Source organism: Mytilus californianus, unplaced genomic scaffold (assembly GCF_021869535.1).
Source record: "Mytilus californianus isolate M0D057914Y unplaced genomic scaffold, xbMytCali1.0.p SCAF_42, whole genome shotgun sequence".
Lineage (NCBI taxonomy): Eukaryota > Metazoa > Mollusca > Bivalvia > Mytilida > Mytilidae > Mytilus > Mytilus californianus.
The window spans coordinates 929,011-946,727 of record NW_026262693.1 but is presented as its reverse complement, the minus strand read 5'-3'; the positions used below and the strand labels follow the sequence as shown (position 1 = coordinate 946,727).

General features: G+C 34.0%; 1 protein-coding gene across 1 annotated transcript; it reads left to right on the top strand.

Annotated features, from left to right (window-relative positions):
- Window positions 1-289: 289 nt before the first annotated feature.
- On the top strand, window positions 290-12,928 carry LOC127699836 (E3 ubiquitin-protein ligase TRIM33-like). Its single transcript, XM_052203212.1, has 2 exons — window positions 290-333; window positions 11,932-12,928. The coding sequence occupies exon 2, from the start codon at window positions 11,933-11,935 to the stop codon at window positions 12,926-12,928; it is 996 nt and encodes a 331-aa protein (XP_052059172.1). The 5' UTR covers window positions 290-333; window position 11,932.
- Window positions 12,929-17,717: the final 4,789 nt, after the last annotated feature.

Sequence of the window (17,717 nt, the reverse complement as noted above, 5' to 3'; positions counted from 1 at the left end):
TGTAATTGAAAATTTGCGGCTATTGATTTTTGATTTGATGATCGCAAATATCCGTGTATAAGCTCCTCTGACGCATCGCCAGTACACCCGATTTCCGATATCACCAATTGATGATCTTCAATTACAATACTCTCATATCCTTCTTCCATTCCAAAAACTTTTGTTTTTCTGAACATGCACATTTTATGGATATTTAAATTTTAAGCGCCAATTAAATTAAATAACCTTGAATACTTAGATTGCCTCCCTTTAAGCAAATTGGAAATTACATTGAAAACGAAAGTAATCATTCATCTCCCTTGTTAGATAAAGGTTAGAAGAAAAACTGGTTAGGTAAGTAATACCAGTAGCCATTTTCAGCATCGACCCCAGCATCTTCCTGCCAGGGTATCCGAAATTGCCCAATGCCAGATCAAAGGGACAAATGAGTTAATTTGGCAATAATTCAGAAGAGAAGCGCGATTAAGGTTCATAAAAAGGAATTAATAATAATAATAATAATAATAATAATAATAATAATAATAATAATAATGACTTTATTTTAAGAGGGTGACTCAATTAGCATTCACTAATCTACCTTGAGGCCCTCACCAAAAAACATACAGAACAAGTATTACAGATATTACAATTTTTGAACATATAATTAAACTTTCACGCTAAATGATTGTTTGTAGAACAACAAAAAAACGAGAGAAAAAACAAAATATTAAATACATTATACATGTTATACACAAACATTAAAAAGACATAATAGAGTTAGAGAGTTGTTACATAACATTTATAGTTAAAAAAATCTACACATTTTCTTTTAAAAGTACCAAGATTTACACATAGTTTTATTTCATTTGGTAGTTTATTCCAAAGTATTGAGGAGCTATATGTGAATGTATTTTTCATCGAATTTATTATTATTTGTAGAAGATCTTAAATTTCTGCTGTGTAGGTTTACAATTTGACAACATTGTTCTTTAAGGTAATCAGGTGCTTTATTAGAATTTTATGAACAAGAATCAATTTATGATAAGAAATCCTAGATTTGAAATTTAACCATTTTAGCTCTTTAAATAAATTTACAGTAGGTGTTAGTATTGGTGCATCCAGTATAATTCTGTCAGCTCTTTTCTGCATCTTAACAATTCTTTGAATTCCATCTGCATTACAATTTTCCTATATTGAGCAACAAAAATCAAATATGGGCAGAATATAAGCATTATAAAATAATTTTCTACTAATAATACCTAGATATTTCTTAATTCTGGATAACAGAGCAATACGAGTACTTATGCTTTTACATACATGATCTATTTGAAAATACCATTCTAAATTTAAGTCAATATATATACCTAGAAGCTTTTGTGTTTCAACAAATGTTATTGGGCTATCTTGTATTGATATATTTAGTTTATGACCTATCAAACCTCGTTTTTTCTTCGTTCCAACCAGCATAGAAGTTGTTTTTAAAGGATTTATTACCATTTTGTTGTTTAAACACCATTTATTTATAGTGTTGGCATCATGGTTTAATCTCTCTCTATCTCTTCCTTATTCATACCATGGGTATGAATTGAAAAATATAGCCGTGTTTACACAACAAAATTTACTCTGAGTACAGCCAAACCTGTGCACCTGGAAAAGTTTTTAAGGCATGGCAGGAACTAGGTGAATAAATTTGAATGCATTTTATGATTCAGAAAATTATGTGTTTGTTTTGCTCACACATTGTTGTCAATATAATTGAATTTTATGCGACTGTCATTAAAGTCAGAGGTTTAGCTAGCTATAAAACCAGGTTTAATCCACCATTTTCTAAACAAGGAAATGCCTTACCAAATCAAGAATATGACAGTTGTTTTCCATTCGTTTGATGTGTTAGAGGTTTTAATTTTGCCATTTGGTAAGGAACTTTCCGTTTTTAATCTTCCTTGAAGTTCTGTATTTTTGTTATTTTACTTTTTAAACACTTAACTGGAATTTGAGATTCCCTTTTTGTGAGCTTGCAGAAGGTGATAAAATATAAACAAACACCTGAGTTTCATTTGATATGGTCCACTCATTTACACAGTTTAAATCACCTATTGTTGTGCAGATATCTATAGCCCGGTTAATGAACAGATATATCATGTTAAGGAGGGGTATTTGCAAAAAATACCAGTCGAGAGAATGTTAAATTTCGCGAGCCGTAAGGCGAGGGAAATTCATTCTCAAGACTGGTATATTTCGCAAATACCCCTCAAGAACATGCTATATCTGTTTAATTACACCGAATGTTAACGTACAAAACGCATTGATGATCGTGACATAAAACGCATTGATGATCGTGACATTACAAGCATCCAGTCGGATAGAGTATTTTTTGGCAAATACCACGGCAGAGAGGGTAAAAAAGGCATATCCTTTTTGCATATACCCCGGCGCTGTTTAAAAATGAACGATATTCATTTGATAAAAGTAAATTGGTGAAAAATACACTGGCTATCAACCAATCAAAACCCAGGATTCTTACATAAGGTGTAATTATCAATACAATTCACTACAATTATTTACATAGGGAAACACCTCAAACATTTCCCCAACTACGTTTTTGGCACCTTCTATGAGAACGAAAAAAACGGAATCTCAAAATCCCAAAAATGTTATGATTTTCTAAAACATAAAATGTGGTGTAAATACGGTCATATTAGCCAAATGTTATGATGAACCTTAAGAATTTGGAACACTATTAAATAATAAGATTAGAAGACACCATGGGGGGAACCTGAAATTGAAGCACTATTTCGTATACATCTGTGTCCTGTAGAAAAGGTGAATATCGAAAATTGTTAATGCGAAAAGATTATTTCACTGCAGGCATAGGTTGAAGACACCCTTTCAATGTTGGAATAGACAGGATAGTAAAATTCGAAATGTTGAAATAGCCAGAAGACCCCTTCCACGCCTTTGGCAACATGTTCATTATGTTTTTAATAGCATTTGTTTCAGGGTTAATCTTAGTCATGGCATTACCTCTCATATTGTAAATTAAACATATAAAATACTTTTCATAGTATTGGATCTTTCAAAATGATTTTCATTTGGATAGGATGTTCCACTACATTGTGATTTTTAACATGGATATTTTGCAAAGCTAACAGGGTCTTCTAGTTTACTCTTTATCTATCAGAGCAATCTTGTTTAAACATTTTGTATTGTCGAAATAATACATGGCAATAGAATCAGACACAAGTTATACAACTTAGAATTGTCTTCTACATTACACAAGTATAATTACTTTTGAATAACAATAACATAGTTTTTGTATAAATATGAAAAAAACAAAGGAGGAAAACAAGGACACGAACTCGTGTTTATATTTTGTTGCACTTCCCACACTAATTAAAAGATGATTCGGTAATTCGAGCTGACAGCAATACATCAATATCACGCATGGGAGTAAATATTTAAAGGTCTGGATTAAGGATCAATCAAAAGTATCCATGTGTTTAGTACACTACCAAGAATTTACATGTACTTTTAATGCCAAAACATATACAGGTCATACAGGACTGATAAGAAATGATCACTAATCAGTACATTTCTTACCCATATCTTCTCAGTATGTTGAGAAAAAGTTGTTTTCAGTACTGACAATTTTAGTTATTTGTCAATCCTGAAAATGTCAGTCATTTTTCAGTACTGAAAATTTTAGTTATTTGTCAGTCATTTTTCAGTACTGTAAATTTCAGTCATTTTTTTCAGTACCGAAAATTTGGTCATTTAACTGTACTGAAAATTTCAGTCATTTTAAGTTCTGTTAATTCCAGTCATTTTTAAGTATTTTGTACTGTACTTTCAGAGTGGCTATATAAAACTGAAGTCTGTGCTGGCATTCAAAGGTGGTGTTTAATAAATCAAATGCAAATACGCATACAAAATGTAAATATGCAAACACGCATAAAGAAACAATGTTATGTTCAACAATATGTCATATTAAAACTGAACACCACAATCACCTATAAAGGTAAAAATAATTTTCTGAATATTAAAAAAAAAAGGCAAACAACATTTCACTAAAGTTGTAAGTTAAGACATGTCAAGAAAAAACATTTCAACATACATTCATATGAAATAAAAATAATGATTCCTAATTGGGTGGGCGGGAGGGATAAAAACGCGGTTTCTTTCAAAATTTAGATCAATATTGTGTTAAACTTATCTCTTTTAAGAAAGATCTAAAGTGGTGAATCTAAAACATGGAGTACGCCCCGAACAAATTAAACAAAATGACTAGCCATTTTTAACCAATTTGTACTGTACTTTCAGAGTGGCTATATAAAACTGAAGTCTGTGCTGGCATTCAAAGGTGGTGTTTAATAAATCAAATGCAAATACGCATACAAAATGTAAATATGCAAACACGCATAAAGAAACAATGTTATGTTCAACAATATGTCATATTAAAACTGAACACCACAATCACCAAGGCAACGCAATGCCAAGCACAGAAATCAGAAAAAAAATTGAGGACAAAAATATCATGGAAGTTGATCAGTTGGAAAGTTTGCAAAAAAGTTCCATTTTGCTTGAGATGTAATAAAGTTTGTCAGTAGAGTGTTTGATGTAGCCCCTGTAGCAAGAGGAAGCCCAATTGCCTATTGTACAAATTTCCGAGTCTGTGCATCCAGCAGCTGATGCACAAGTTGCACCGCCTCTACGCAAGCTATGAAACGAGTATTGTGAAGTATCCATTCCGCAACGCACTAAGAGTTTGTGAATAATTTTGTCCATGTCTGACTTTGAAAAGGCACAGATCTTTCCCTTACTATCACTTAGACCAAAAGCGGGTTCTTCTGGTAGTGCAGGCAACATTTTTACCATTCTAGAATAAGCCAGTACCGGACATAGAACACAATCCTCAACTCTTTTAAGAGGAATCTGTTGAATACTTTTGTGTTTTAGACTAGTTTTTGACCACTGTATATCGATAATTAATCCTTCCTCAGTAATTTGAATATCACCTCTGGTTAACTGCTCCTTAGGGTTAATCGTTGTCCTTGAATTGTTAGCGAATTGTGATTTTCTAAGCATAGCATAAAAGCTTATCATAATAACAGCCCACAACACAGCATCCTGTACACTTGTCATATCTAGGACTTCAAACATATGGTTCAGATGATATGGTTCAAATGGTAAATTTGTATTTGGAACATTTGTATTAAGCTTGTCAATACCTGACAAGGTTAGCCTGAGCGAAGGTGAATTAAATTCCTCAGGATCAAAATTTAACAGAATGGCCCAAGTTTTAACACCTGATAAGTAGTTTCTAACGGATCCACTACTCTTAAAATGATCTGACAAAAAACACACATATCCGCAGAGTGTCTCTTGATCAACAGGAAATGCTGATCTAAAAAACTTTTCACAAAACAAAAGGTATGTATTAAGCTGAGTCCTCAAATTTTTAAAAGTTCCCGGTCTGAAAGCTGCTTTTAAAACTGTTCTTGCTTTCCGACGAAGTGATAGCCATTAATCTGATCCGGTTTCTGAAATTAAATTGAAAAGTCTAACTTAAGTAAGTTATCCGACATTTCAATATCTAACATATAATTGTCATCTAAAACAGTCGACAGTTTTGCATAAGGTTTTTCAAGTGATGTCCAACGCGACAATATATCTGCTGCTCGATTGTTTATTCCTTGAATATGAATCGCTTTGATCTGAATGTTATATTGAGCACAAATTAACCAAATGTTTCTTGCTATGCTAAGCATGATTTTATCACGACATCTACCTGTATTAAGTAGAATAACTGAAGATGAATTGTCACAATGCAACACAATACGTTTATTTTGCAGTCTTTTACCCCACACTTTAAAACTGATCAGGACAGCCAGAAGTTCATATACACTAATATGGTGACCTGACCAAGATGTATGTATATCAAAATGAAAGTACTCAGTGATGCAACTATTATAAAAAATACCACCTATTCCTGATAAAGTCGCATCAGTTTGTATTAATTGATCCGGTTTGGTCCAGATATGCTCTGGAATTGTGGTCTTTCCATTGAACCTTGCCATGAATTTTAAAAACCATTTCAAGTCTTTTTTGGCTTCGCCATTCAAATTAACGTGATGACCTTTGCGTGATACAGTTCTGAGTAGAGCAAGCAAGCGTGCAATGAATAACCTTGCAGATCTAATACAATCAGCTATGTAGGACAATTTTCCAATAATTGATTCAAGCTTTTTTCTTGTGATAGTTTTCTTAGTCAATAATTTCTCAATAACTCCTTTTATTTCACCTAATTTGTCAGTGGGAATAGAAATTGTCATGTTGACAGTGTCAAATTGTTTTCCAAGAAATATCATATTTGTGTCAGGTGCACAACACTTTTGCTCCGCGACTTTAAAACCAAGGTCATCAATTAAAGTTTTGAGAATGTGAAAACCATTCCCGGCAAATTCTGTCGTTTCGGCTGAACCTATATCGTCAATGTAATTAACACCATTGTAACCCATGTTTCTGTACATGTACATTATAGCATTTGTGGTCCTTTGTGCTGCCATAGCCCCTGTACGCAAGCCGAAGGGAATTTTAGTGTCAAAGTATAACTTGTGATTCCAGACTAGTCCTAACAAATGATAATCATAAGGATCAACTGGTAACCAACGGTAACATCTCTTTATGTCCACTTTGTACAATAGACAGTTGGGACCCTTTTCGTTTATAAGCTGTACTAAGTGATCAGTGGCAGGGTAATGTAATGTGAATGGGTCACCAATGTAAGTATGTTTTGGTATCCCATCATTTACTGAAGTACCTATTGGAAAGGAAAAATCCATAATAGTCCTTCTCTCTATCGTATCTTTTTTGGGAACAGAAGACAAAGGTGAGGTAGCTAAAGGAACTTGAAAAGGGTTGACCTTGAAAGGGCCAACTAGAGCATTATATGATAACTCTTTTTTGATATATTCATCTATGTGCTCACTAAAAAACAATGCAGATTTGTGATTTCTAACAATAGTCTCTGGAAATTCATGTTTACTATAGCCAACAGGCCAACTAAATTCAAAAATTCTACAATTTTATAGTCATAATAACCATTTAACAATTTTCTCCATATAGGAATGTTCATTGTTGAAGGAACAGGTATTTGTGATCCAAGATAATTTGGAACACCTGATTTAAAAACAATATCATGAAGAATAACAGGATTTTGACACACCTGATTATTATTAATATCATAATTAACATTATTTTCTACCTGTGTAAAGTCATTTTTAATATTTCTACATGTATGGTCTACACTATCAATAACAGTACTTTTAAAACATGTATCAACATTTGATCCGCTTTGATATTTTGAAGGTGTAATTAAAGGTTTTGGTTTTAAATCAATTTCATTATCAATTTTATCATGGCTATCAATAACATAACTATGTGTACAAGAATTGTCAGTTTGTGTTGATACATCAATAGTTTTAGCTGAAATACCACATACTTTTCCTAGTCATCTGTGTGCAGGAAAGTCATGTTGCCAATTTTGGACATAGCCGTCTGAACCTCGACCTCGACCTGCATTACCCTGGAACTGTTTTTGACTTTGACAAGCTTTTGCAGCGTGATTCAATATAGTTTTTCGTTTAATCCAGCATGAACTACAGAAATGTTCCTCTAATAAACCAAGAGTATTTTTGTGTAATTCTTTTTTGCTGCATGAGCCTTTGTTGTAAGCTGAACAATAAAACCTTGGATGTGACTGATGCAAGCGACGTGCTTTGCAAAAGTAAAAATTGTCATTCCATGAAGCACGACCAGTTTCTATTTCTCGAAGTACATCTTTGTGAAATGCAAGCACATCAGACCATATAAATTGTTCACTATAAAACATTAGCTGTGTCAGATGTTCAGCACGTTTGTCTCTATATTCGGCGGGTTCAATGTTATGTATAATGTAATTTTCTCCTCTGACAAGAGCAGGCATACTTAAGGACATGAATTCGATATCGTCACTCCCAGCAAACTCATGAGGCCATGCAATATGAAAAATAGCCTTATCACTAGATTTTCTAGATGAACCAGATTTTGAAAGGTTTTTATTCTTTTTGAGTTTGAACTTGGGATAGTTAAGTGTTTTTAATGTTTGTGTGAAATGAATCTCACCTTCTGTTTCTGTATCACTATCTGAATCATCAGACATGAATAATTTGCTCACTAATCCTTTCTGTTTTTCTGTTATTTTCTGTTTCAAGTCTTCGTCTTTTCTCAAGGATTCTAAATCAATTTTGTTAGTTTGGTCATGTTTTTGTTTCCGGTTCAAATCCGTTTGCTTAAGTTTCTTTTTCAGAGTTTTGTTCTTTTCAACTAGTTCACGCAATTTAATTTTTTCTAAAAGTTTTTCATTCTCTTGCTCTAGAGCTGACAAAGTCTCGTCAAGGCTTTGTTTTTGGGGTTTTGGCTACATTACCCGCAATGACTTCTAGCGGGGGTGGAAGAAAGATTTTCTGAAGACATTAGCATTAGCACCCTGTCCCTGATTACGTGTATCAAAAGCAAAGTCATACGAAATGTTATTTGGACATCGGATCCCCGTTGGTCCTCTATGATCAGCAACTTTGATCCCACAAAAGCTACAAATCCTTTGGGACATAAAAACGTGGTTTCTTTCAAAAATTTAGATCAATATTGTGCTAAACTTATCTCTTTTAAGAAAGATCTAAAGTGGTGAATCTAAAACATGGAGTACGCTCCGAACAAATTAAACAAAATGACTAGCCATTTTTAACCAATGAAAATTTTAGTCATATTCATACCTAATTAAAACGTTCTCCGTTATGCTATCATTAATATTGTAAGATGGTTTTTGATATATCTAAGTATTTTCTTTTAAAACTTCGTTGCTTCTAACATTTCAACACATTAGGACAATGGAGATTCTTTTGATGAAACATATGATCACATTCTGTATGTACCTGTTTCAAGCAAAATCTTTTCATTTGTTGGTTGTGGCTGTTTGTTGTATGTCATAAATGGTGTTGTTCAATATTATTGACGTACATCGGGACGTTGTTTTTAGCTCACCGGGGCCCAAAGGGCCCCATGTGAGCTTATGCCATCACTTGGCGTCCGTCGTCGTCCGTCGTCTGTCGTCGTCTGTCGCCGTCGTCTGTTGTCGTCTGTCGTCGTCTGTCGTCGTAAACTATTTAAAAAAATCTTCTCCACTGAAACCACTGGGTTAAATACCTTCAAACTTTATCTAAATGTTCCTTAGGGTATCTAGTTTATAAATTTTATCCGAAGTTTTGATCCATTGACAAACATGGCCGCCATGGCTAAAAATAGAACATAGGGGTCAAATGCAGTTTTTGGCTTATATCTCAAAAACTATGGCTTTTAGAGCAAATCTGACAAGGGGTAAAATTGTTCAATTGGTCAAGATCTATCAGCTCTGAAACTTTCAGACGAATCGAACAACCCATTGTTGGGTTGCTGCCACCGAATTGGTAGTTTTAACAAAATTTTGCAGTTTTTTGTTATTATTTTGAATATTATTATAGATATATATATATAAACTGTAAGCAGCAATAATGTTCAGCAAAGTAAGATCTACAAAAAAGTTAATATGACCATAATTGTCAATTGACCCCTTAAGGAGTTATTGCCCTTTAAAGACAATTTTACACAATTTGTTCAAGTTTGCTTACATTTAAAAATCTTCTCCTCTGAAATACAGGTGAGCGATTCAGGCTCTTGAGAGCCTCTTGTTCTTTTTCTTACGATTAGTTTCACTAGTTATCAAGTATATTTTTATAGCTTACCATGATTTTCTTTACCCTTTGTGATAATTATGTTCCTTCATAGCATTTCTTCTTTTTACTGTTCTAAATATAATATTTTTACGTTAATTTGAGGAGAGGCATGTTGTCTAGGGTTTAAGAAAATGATCAAAGAAGAAAAAACAAACAAACTTGGATTAAAAAAAAAAACACTTTAGCATGTTTTGAAAATGTTAAATATTTGTATTGTTTATTGTTTATTTGTGTTATTTTGTAGCAGTCCGATTGCTTGGATTTTATACTTATAAATATCTTATATCTTAAATCATCGGACCTATGACGTCGACCGTATATGAATTACAAGAATTACAACGATCATAATTGATATCATCGAACAATTGGTTTTTAGAGTGAACTCATAACATTAGCCTTGTGATATAGGAAAACATACGGAGGAGCGCACGAATTCTAGTAAAGTCGTCTATATCTATGGCTGGTACACAGAGGGGTCTCAACTTCAATATTTGGTACACACGTCTGGCTGGGGTTTGAAAAACACCCCATTCATGTATTGATTTATGTGAAAATACCAGGAATAAATCGTGTACAAAGTAAATATGAACCAAACTCTGCTGCAGTAAAAATTAAGCATGCATAGCAACAGATCAAAATGAATAGTTTTATCCGTCAAAAAATTCTCCTCCCCCGCGAATATCAAATGGTTGTCCCATAAAAACTAAACTTACCCTGACCTTGAACTTACCTTAATCTTACCATAACCACAAACGAACCCATACCCTATATAAACAGAGTTCTCGATTTTTTTCCCTGTTGGTCCTTGAAGAAAATCTGCTGGTCCTCACTATTATTTCTATTGCAAAATTTCCAAAATTGTGTCGGTCCTTTGCAATTTTTGGTATTGAGCAGTGGAATGGACATATTCGTAACTAAAATAATGATTTCATATGGTGAAGGACACTATTTTATTCAACAGACAACTCCTTGGAGGTGTGCCTACATTGGCAGAATTTATACAGATACAGATGGTCAAAACCTTCGCCGGGCTTCTTACCAACACTTTTTGAGAACTCTGTATAAGAAGGCCAAAGTTTGATCACCATACCATACTAACCAAATGAAATATGAACATCTTTGTTTGAAGTCGTCATACTTTACCCCAAATCTCCATTTTCCTTGTTTAAATGAAATGGTTAAAAACATAATGGTATATATTTTTTATGCGCCCGCCGTAGTGGAGGGGGCATTAAGTTTTACCCTTGTCCGTCTGTACGTCTGTCCGTCCGGTCTTGTAAGCGCTCTTACGAGTACAATTCTTGCCAGATGTTTATGAAACTTATATCATAGGTTTAATTCAGCATTGTCTTGGACGAGTTTGAAAATCAGTGCCGATCAATTTTTTTTAAAAGAGTTATGCCTCTTGGAAACATTAATTATATTGAAAATTGCATCGTTATCGCTCTCATTAGTACAATTCTTGGCAGGTTTAAAAAAACGTATATCATAGGTTTATATTAGCAATGTCTTGGACGATTTCGAAAATCAGTGCCGATCAATTATTTTCAAAAGAGTAATGCCCCTTGGAAATATTAATTATATGGAAAATTGCCTTATGAGCGCTCTAATGTGTACAATTCTTGCCAGATTTTTATGAAATTTATATTATTGGTTTATATCACTATTAGTGACCCGAAAAAAGCTACTGTGATCATAAACGGAACCTCTCTCTGCATATGATTGATTTAAAAAAAAGTCTGTCTAATATTGAAGACTATATTCTAATGAAAAATGTTTGCACTAGACTTTACTAGCTGTTTTCTATTAATTTATTTACATATTTCAACAATATGTGAAAAAACACATCAGCCACCGGCTACTCTAACACGATTTATCATTTTCTTTCGATATTTCTATGCTCTTCATAGAAAGTTAACCACTACACTATATTTTTGTCTTCTTCGAGATTTTTTACCTTGAGTTTTTTGCAACTAGTCAGTCATGTATTAATACTAGTATACAAACATTTGCAAGCAGATAAAATAATATATTTTAAATGTCTCCATTTAATCGAGAATTCATGTAAATCAATTTCATACTAACATGTATATACATTTGTTAATCCTTTTAATGCATACGCAATGTATTTCTTATGTTACAGTATGGCAGACAGTAAACTTTGCGTCGGTTGTCAGCGTGGTAACGAAGACATAAAAGCCGTATCATGGTGCAGTGATTGTAGTGAACTTGTGTGTAAAACATGTGCCAGAGTTCACGAAAAGATGTCTTCAGCTCACAAGATAGTACCAATGGAAGAAATACAACAACTCAGTTCATCGAGTCTTCAGTTGTCAAAAAACTGCGAGAATCATCCCGATCAAAAGATCATATTGTACTGCTGTCAACATGACAAGTTGATCTGCGATTCATGTTTACCGGTATTGCATCCTAATTGTAAACCTATCATTTCAGTTCAAAAAGCTGCCAACGGCGTGAAAGACAGCACTGCTATTTCCGATTTAGAGAAAAGAATGGACAACCTAAGTCAAGTTACAGAAAACATACTGAGTCAAAATGAGGCAACACTCGAAGATTTGAAGAAAAGTATGAATAAAATTAAGACACGAGTGTCGGCAATGAAACAGAAAGTTATCGCCCATTTAGATAAGTTAGAAGCAGATATACAGAAGGACATTATTAATAAGTATAAACACTGTTGCGAGACGGTGTCCCAAAATAAAAATAGTGTCCAATCAAGCTACGACTCACTATCCACATGGAAAAAAGATATCAAAACACTGAAGCAACATGCATCTGAAATTTATTTATTCCAGTCAGTTAAACATCTAGATGCGAAAACTCACCAGAAAGAATTAGAAATCAGAGATATTCAAACAGCTACCGTTCCGACACTAACGTTTCATCCTTCAGAGATAGAGTCAAACTTGGGTACAATAAATGTAGAGAATGTTTCAGTGCCTATGCCTGTACTAGATATTGACCAACAATGTCAGTTTCTGGTTAGAGCCCATGGAGACCAGAGAAAGTTGTCGTTGGCAAGTTCATTTCAGACGGCGAAAATAGGTGATTGTGTGCTTATCTATAGTGGTTGCATTATTCCTGGTGGTGCAGGCAACATTTTTACCATTCTAGAATAAGCCAGTACCGGACATAGAACACAATCCTCAACTCTTTTAAGAGGAATCTGTTGAATACTTTTGTGTTTTAGACTAGTTTTTGACCACTGTATATCGATAATTAATCCTTCCTCAGTAATTTGAATATCACCTCTGGTTAACTGCTCCTTAGGGTTAATCGTTGTCCTTGAATTGTTAGCGAATTGTGATTTTCTAAGCATAGCATAAAAGCTTATCATAATAACAGCCCACAACACAGCATCCTGTACACTTGTCATATCTAGGACTTCAAACATATGGTTCAGATGATATGGTTCAAATGGTAAATTTGTATTTGGAACATTTGTATTAAGCTTGTCAATACCTGACAAGGTTAGCCTGAGCGAAGGTGAATTAAATTCCTCAGGATCAAAATTTAACAGAATGGCCCAAGTTTTAACACCTGATAAGTAGTTTCTAACGGATCCACTACTCTTAAAATGATCTGACAAAAAACACACATATCCGCAGAGTGTCTCTTGATCAACAGGAAATGCTGATCTAAAAAACTTTTCACAAAACAAAAGGTATGTATTAAGCTGAGTCCTCAAATTTTTAAAAGTTCCCGGTCTGAAAGCTGCTTTTAAAACTGTTCTTGCTTTCCGACGAAGTGATAGCCATTAATCTGATCCGGTTTCTGAAATTAAATTGAAAAGTCTAACTTAAGTAAGTTATCCGACATTTCAATATCTAACATATAATTGTCATCTAAAACAGTCGACAGTTTTGCATAAGGTTTTTCAAGTGATGTCCAACGCGACAATATATCTGCTGCTCGATTGTTTATTCCTTGAATATGAATCGCTTTGATCTGAATGTTATATTGAGCACAAATTAACCAAATGTTTCTTGCTATGCTAAGCATGATTTTATCACGACATCTACCTGTATTAAGTAGAATAACTGAAGATGAATTGTCACAATGCAACACAATACGTTTATTTTGCAGTCTTTTACCCCACACTTTAAAACTGATCAGGACAGCCAGAAGTTCATATACACTAATATGGTGACCTGACCAAGATGTATGTATATCAAAATGAAAGTACTCAGTGATGCAACTATTATAAAAAATACCACCTATTCCTGATAAAGTCGCATCAGTTTGTATTAATTGATCCGGTTTGGTCCAGATATGCTCTGGAATTGTGGTCTTTCCATTGAACCTTGCCATGAATTTTAAAAACCATTTCAAGTCTTTTTTGGCTTCGCCATTCAAATTAACGTGATGACCTTTGCGTGATACAGTTCTGAGTAGAGCAAGCAAGCGTGCAATGAATAACCTTGCAGATCTAATACAATCAGCTATGTAGGACAATTTTCCAATAATTGATTCAAGCTTTTTTCTTGTGATAGTTTTCTTAGTCAATAATTTCTCAATAACTCCTTTTATTTCACCTAATTTGTCAGTGGGAATAGAAATTGTCATGTTGACAGTGTCAAATTGTTTTCCAAGAAATATCATATTTGTGTCAGGTGCACAACACTTTTGCTCCGCGACTTTAAAACCAAGGTCATCAATTAAAGTTTTGAGAATGTGAAAACCATTCCCGGCAAATTCTGTCGTTTCGGCTGAACCTATATCGTCAATGTAATTAACACCATTGTAACCCATGTTTCTGTACATGTACATTATAGCATTTGTGGTCCTTTGTGCTGCCATAGCCCCTGTACGCAAGCCGAAGGGAATTTTAGTGTCAAAGTATAACTTGTGATTCCAGACTAGTCCTAACAAATGATAATCATAAGGATCAACTGGTAACCAACGGTAACATCTCTTTATGTCCACTTTGTACAATAGACAGTTGGGACCCTTTTCGTTTATAAGCTGTACTAAGTGATCAGTGGCAGGGTAATGTAATGTGAATGGGTCACCAATGTTAGTATGTTTTGGTATCCCATCATTTACTGAAGTACCTATTGGAAAGGAAAAATCCATAATAGTCCTTCTCTCTATCGTATCTTTTTTGGGAACAGAAGACAAAGGTGAGGTAGCTAAAGGAACTTGAAAAGGGTTGACCTTGAAAGGGCCAACTAGAGCATTATATGATAACTCTTTTTTGATATATTCATCTATGTGCTCACTAAAAAACAATGCAGATTTGTGATTTCTAACAATAGTCTCTGGAAATTCATGTTTACTATAGCCAACAGGCCAACTAAATTCAAAAATTCTACAATTTTATAGTCATAATAACCATTTAACAATTTTCTCCATATAGGAATGTTCATTGTTGAAGGAACAGGTATTTGTGATCCAAGATAATTTGGAACACCTGATTTAAAAACAATATCATGAAGAATAACAGGATTTTGACACACCTGATTATTATTAATATCATAATTAACATTATTTTCTACCTGTGTAAAGTCATTTTTAATATTTCTACATGTATGGTCTACACTATCAATAACAGTACTTTTAAAACATGTATCAACATTTGATCCGCTTTGATATTTTGAAGGTGTAATTAAAGGTTTTGGTTTTAAATCAATTTCATTATCAATTTTATCATGGCTATCAATAACATAACTATGTGTACAAGAATTGTCAGTTTGTGTTGATACATCAATAGTTTTAGCTGAAATACCACATACTTTTCCTAGTCATCTGTGTGCAGGAAAGTCATGTTGCCAATTTTGGACATAGCCGTCTGAACCTCGACCTCGACCTGCATTACCCTGGAACTGTTTTTGACTTTGACAAGCTTTTGCAGCGTGATTCAATATAGTTTTTCGTTTAATCCAGCATGAACTACAGAAATGTTCCTCTAATAAACCAAGAGTATTTTTGTGTAATTCTTTTTTGCTGCATGAGCCTTTGTTGTAAGCTGAACAATAAAACCTTGGATGTGACTGATGCAAGCGACGTGCTTTGCAAAAGTAAAAATTGTCATTCCATGAAGCACGACCAGTTTCTATTTCTCGAAGTACATCTTTGTGAAATGCAAGCACATCAGACCATATAAATTGTTCACTATAAAACATTAGCTGTGTCAGATGTTCAGCACGTTTGTCTCTATATTCGGCGGGTTCAATGTTATGTATAATGTAATTTTCTCCTCTGACAAGAGCAGGCATACTTAAGGACATGAATTCGATATCGTCACTCCCAGCAAACTCATGAGGCCATGCAATATGAAAAATAGCCTTATCACTAGATTTTCTAGATGAACCAGATTTTGAAAGGTTTTTATTCTTTTTGAGTTTGAACTTGGGATAGTTAAGTGTTTTTAATGTTTGTGTGAAATGAATCTCACCTTCTGTTTCTGTATCACTATCTGAATCATCAGACATGAATAATTTGCTCACTAATCCTTTCTGTTTTTCTGTTATTTTCTGTTTCAAGTCTTCGTCTTTTCTCAAGGATTCTAAATCAATTTTGTTAGTTTGGTCATGTTTTTGTTTCCGGTTCAAATCCGTTTGCTTAAGTTTCTTTTTCAGAGTTTTGTTCTTTTCAACTAGTTCACGCAATTTAATTTTTTCTAAAAGTTTTTCATTCTCTTGCTCTAGAGCTGACAAAGTCTCGTCAAGGCTTTGTTTTTGGGGTTTTGGCTACATTACCCGCAATGACTTCTAGCGGGGGTGGAAGAAAGATTTTCTGAAGACATTAGCATTAGCACCCTGTCCCTGATTACGTGTATCAAAAGCAAAGTCATACGAAATGTTATTTGGACATCGGATCCCCGTTGGTCCTCTATGATCAGCAACTTTGATCCCACAAAAGCTACAAATCCTTTGGGACATAAAAACGTGGTTTCTTTCAAAAATTTAGATCAATATTGTGCTAAACTTATCTCTTTTAAGAAAGATCTAAAGTGGTGAATCTAAAACATGGAGTACGCTCCGAACAAATTAAACAAAATGACTAGCCATTTTTAACCAATGAAAATTTTAGTCATATTCATACCTAATTAAAACGTTCTCCGTTATGCTATCATTAATATTGTAAGATGGTTTTTGATATATCTAAGTATTTTCTTTTAAAACTTCGTTGCTTCTAACATTTCAACACATTAGGACAATGGAGATTCTTTTGATGAAACATATGATCACATTCTGTATGTACCTGTTTCAAGCAAAATCTTTTCATTTGTTGGTTGTGGCTGTTTGTTGTATGTCATAAATGGTGTTGTTCAATATTATTGACGTACATCGGGACGTTGTTTTTAGCTCACCGGGGCCCAAAGGGCCCCATGTGAGCTTATGCCATCACTTGGCGTCCGTCGTCGTCCGTCGTCTGTCGTCGTCTGTCGCCGTCGTCTGTTGTCGTCTGTCGTCGTCTGTCGTCGTAAACTATTTAAAAAAATCTTCTCCACTGAAACCACTGGGTTAAATACCTTCAAACTTTATCTAAATGTTCCTTAGGGTATCTAGTTTATAAATTTTATCCGAAGTTTTGATCCATTGACAAACATGGCCGCCATGGCTAAAAATAGAACATAGGGGTCAAATGCAGTTTTTGGCTTATATCTCAAAAACTATGGCTTTTAGAGCAAATCTGACAAGGGGTAAAATTGTTCAATTGGTCAAGATCTATCAGCTCTGAAACTTTCAGACGAATCGAACAACCCATTGTTGGGTTGCTGCCACCGAATTGGTAGTTTTAACAAAATTTTGCAGTTTTTTGTTATTATTTTGAATATTATTATAGATATATATATATAAACTGTAAGCAGCAATAATGTTCAGCAAAGTAAGATCTACAAAAAAGTTAATATGACCATAATTGTCAATTGACCCCTTAAGGAGTTATTGCCCTTTAAAGACA

What these genes read in the sequence shown, in the direction of transcription:
- LOC127699836 (XM_052203212.1), top strand. Translation starts at nt 11,933, where the DNA reads ATGGCAGACAGTAAACTTTGCGTCGGTTGTCAGCGTGGTAACGAAGAC.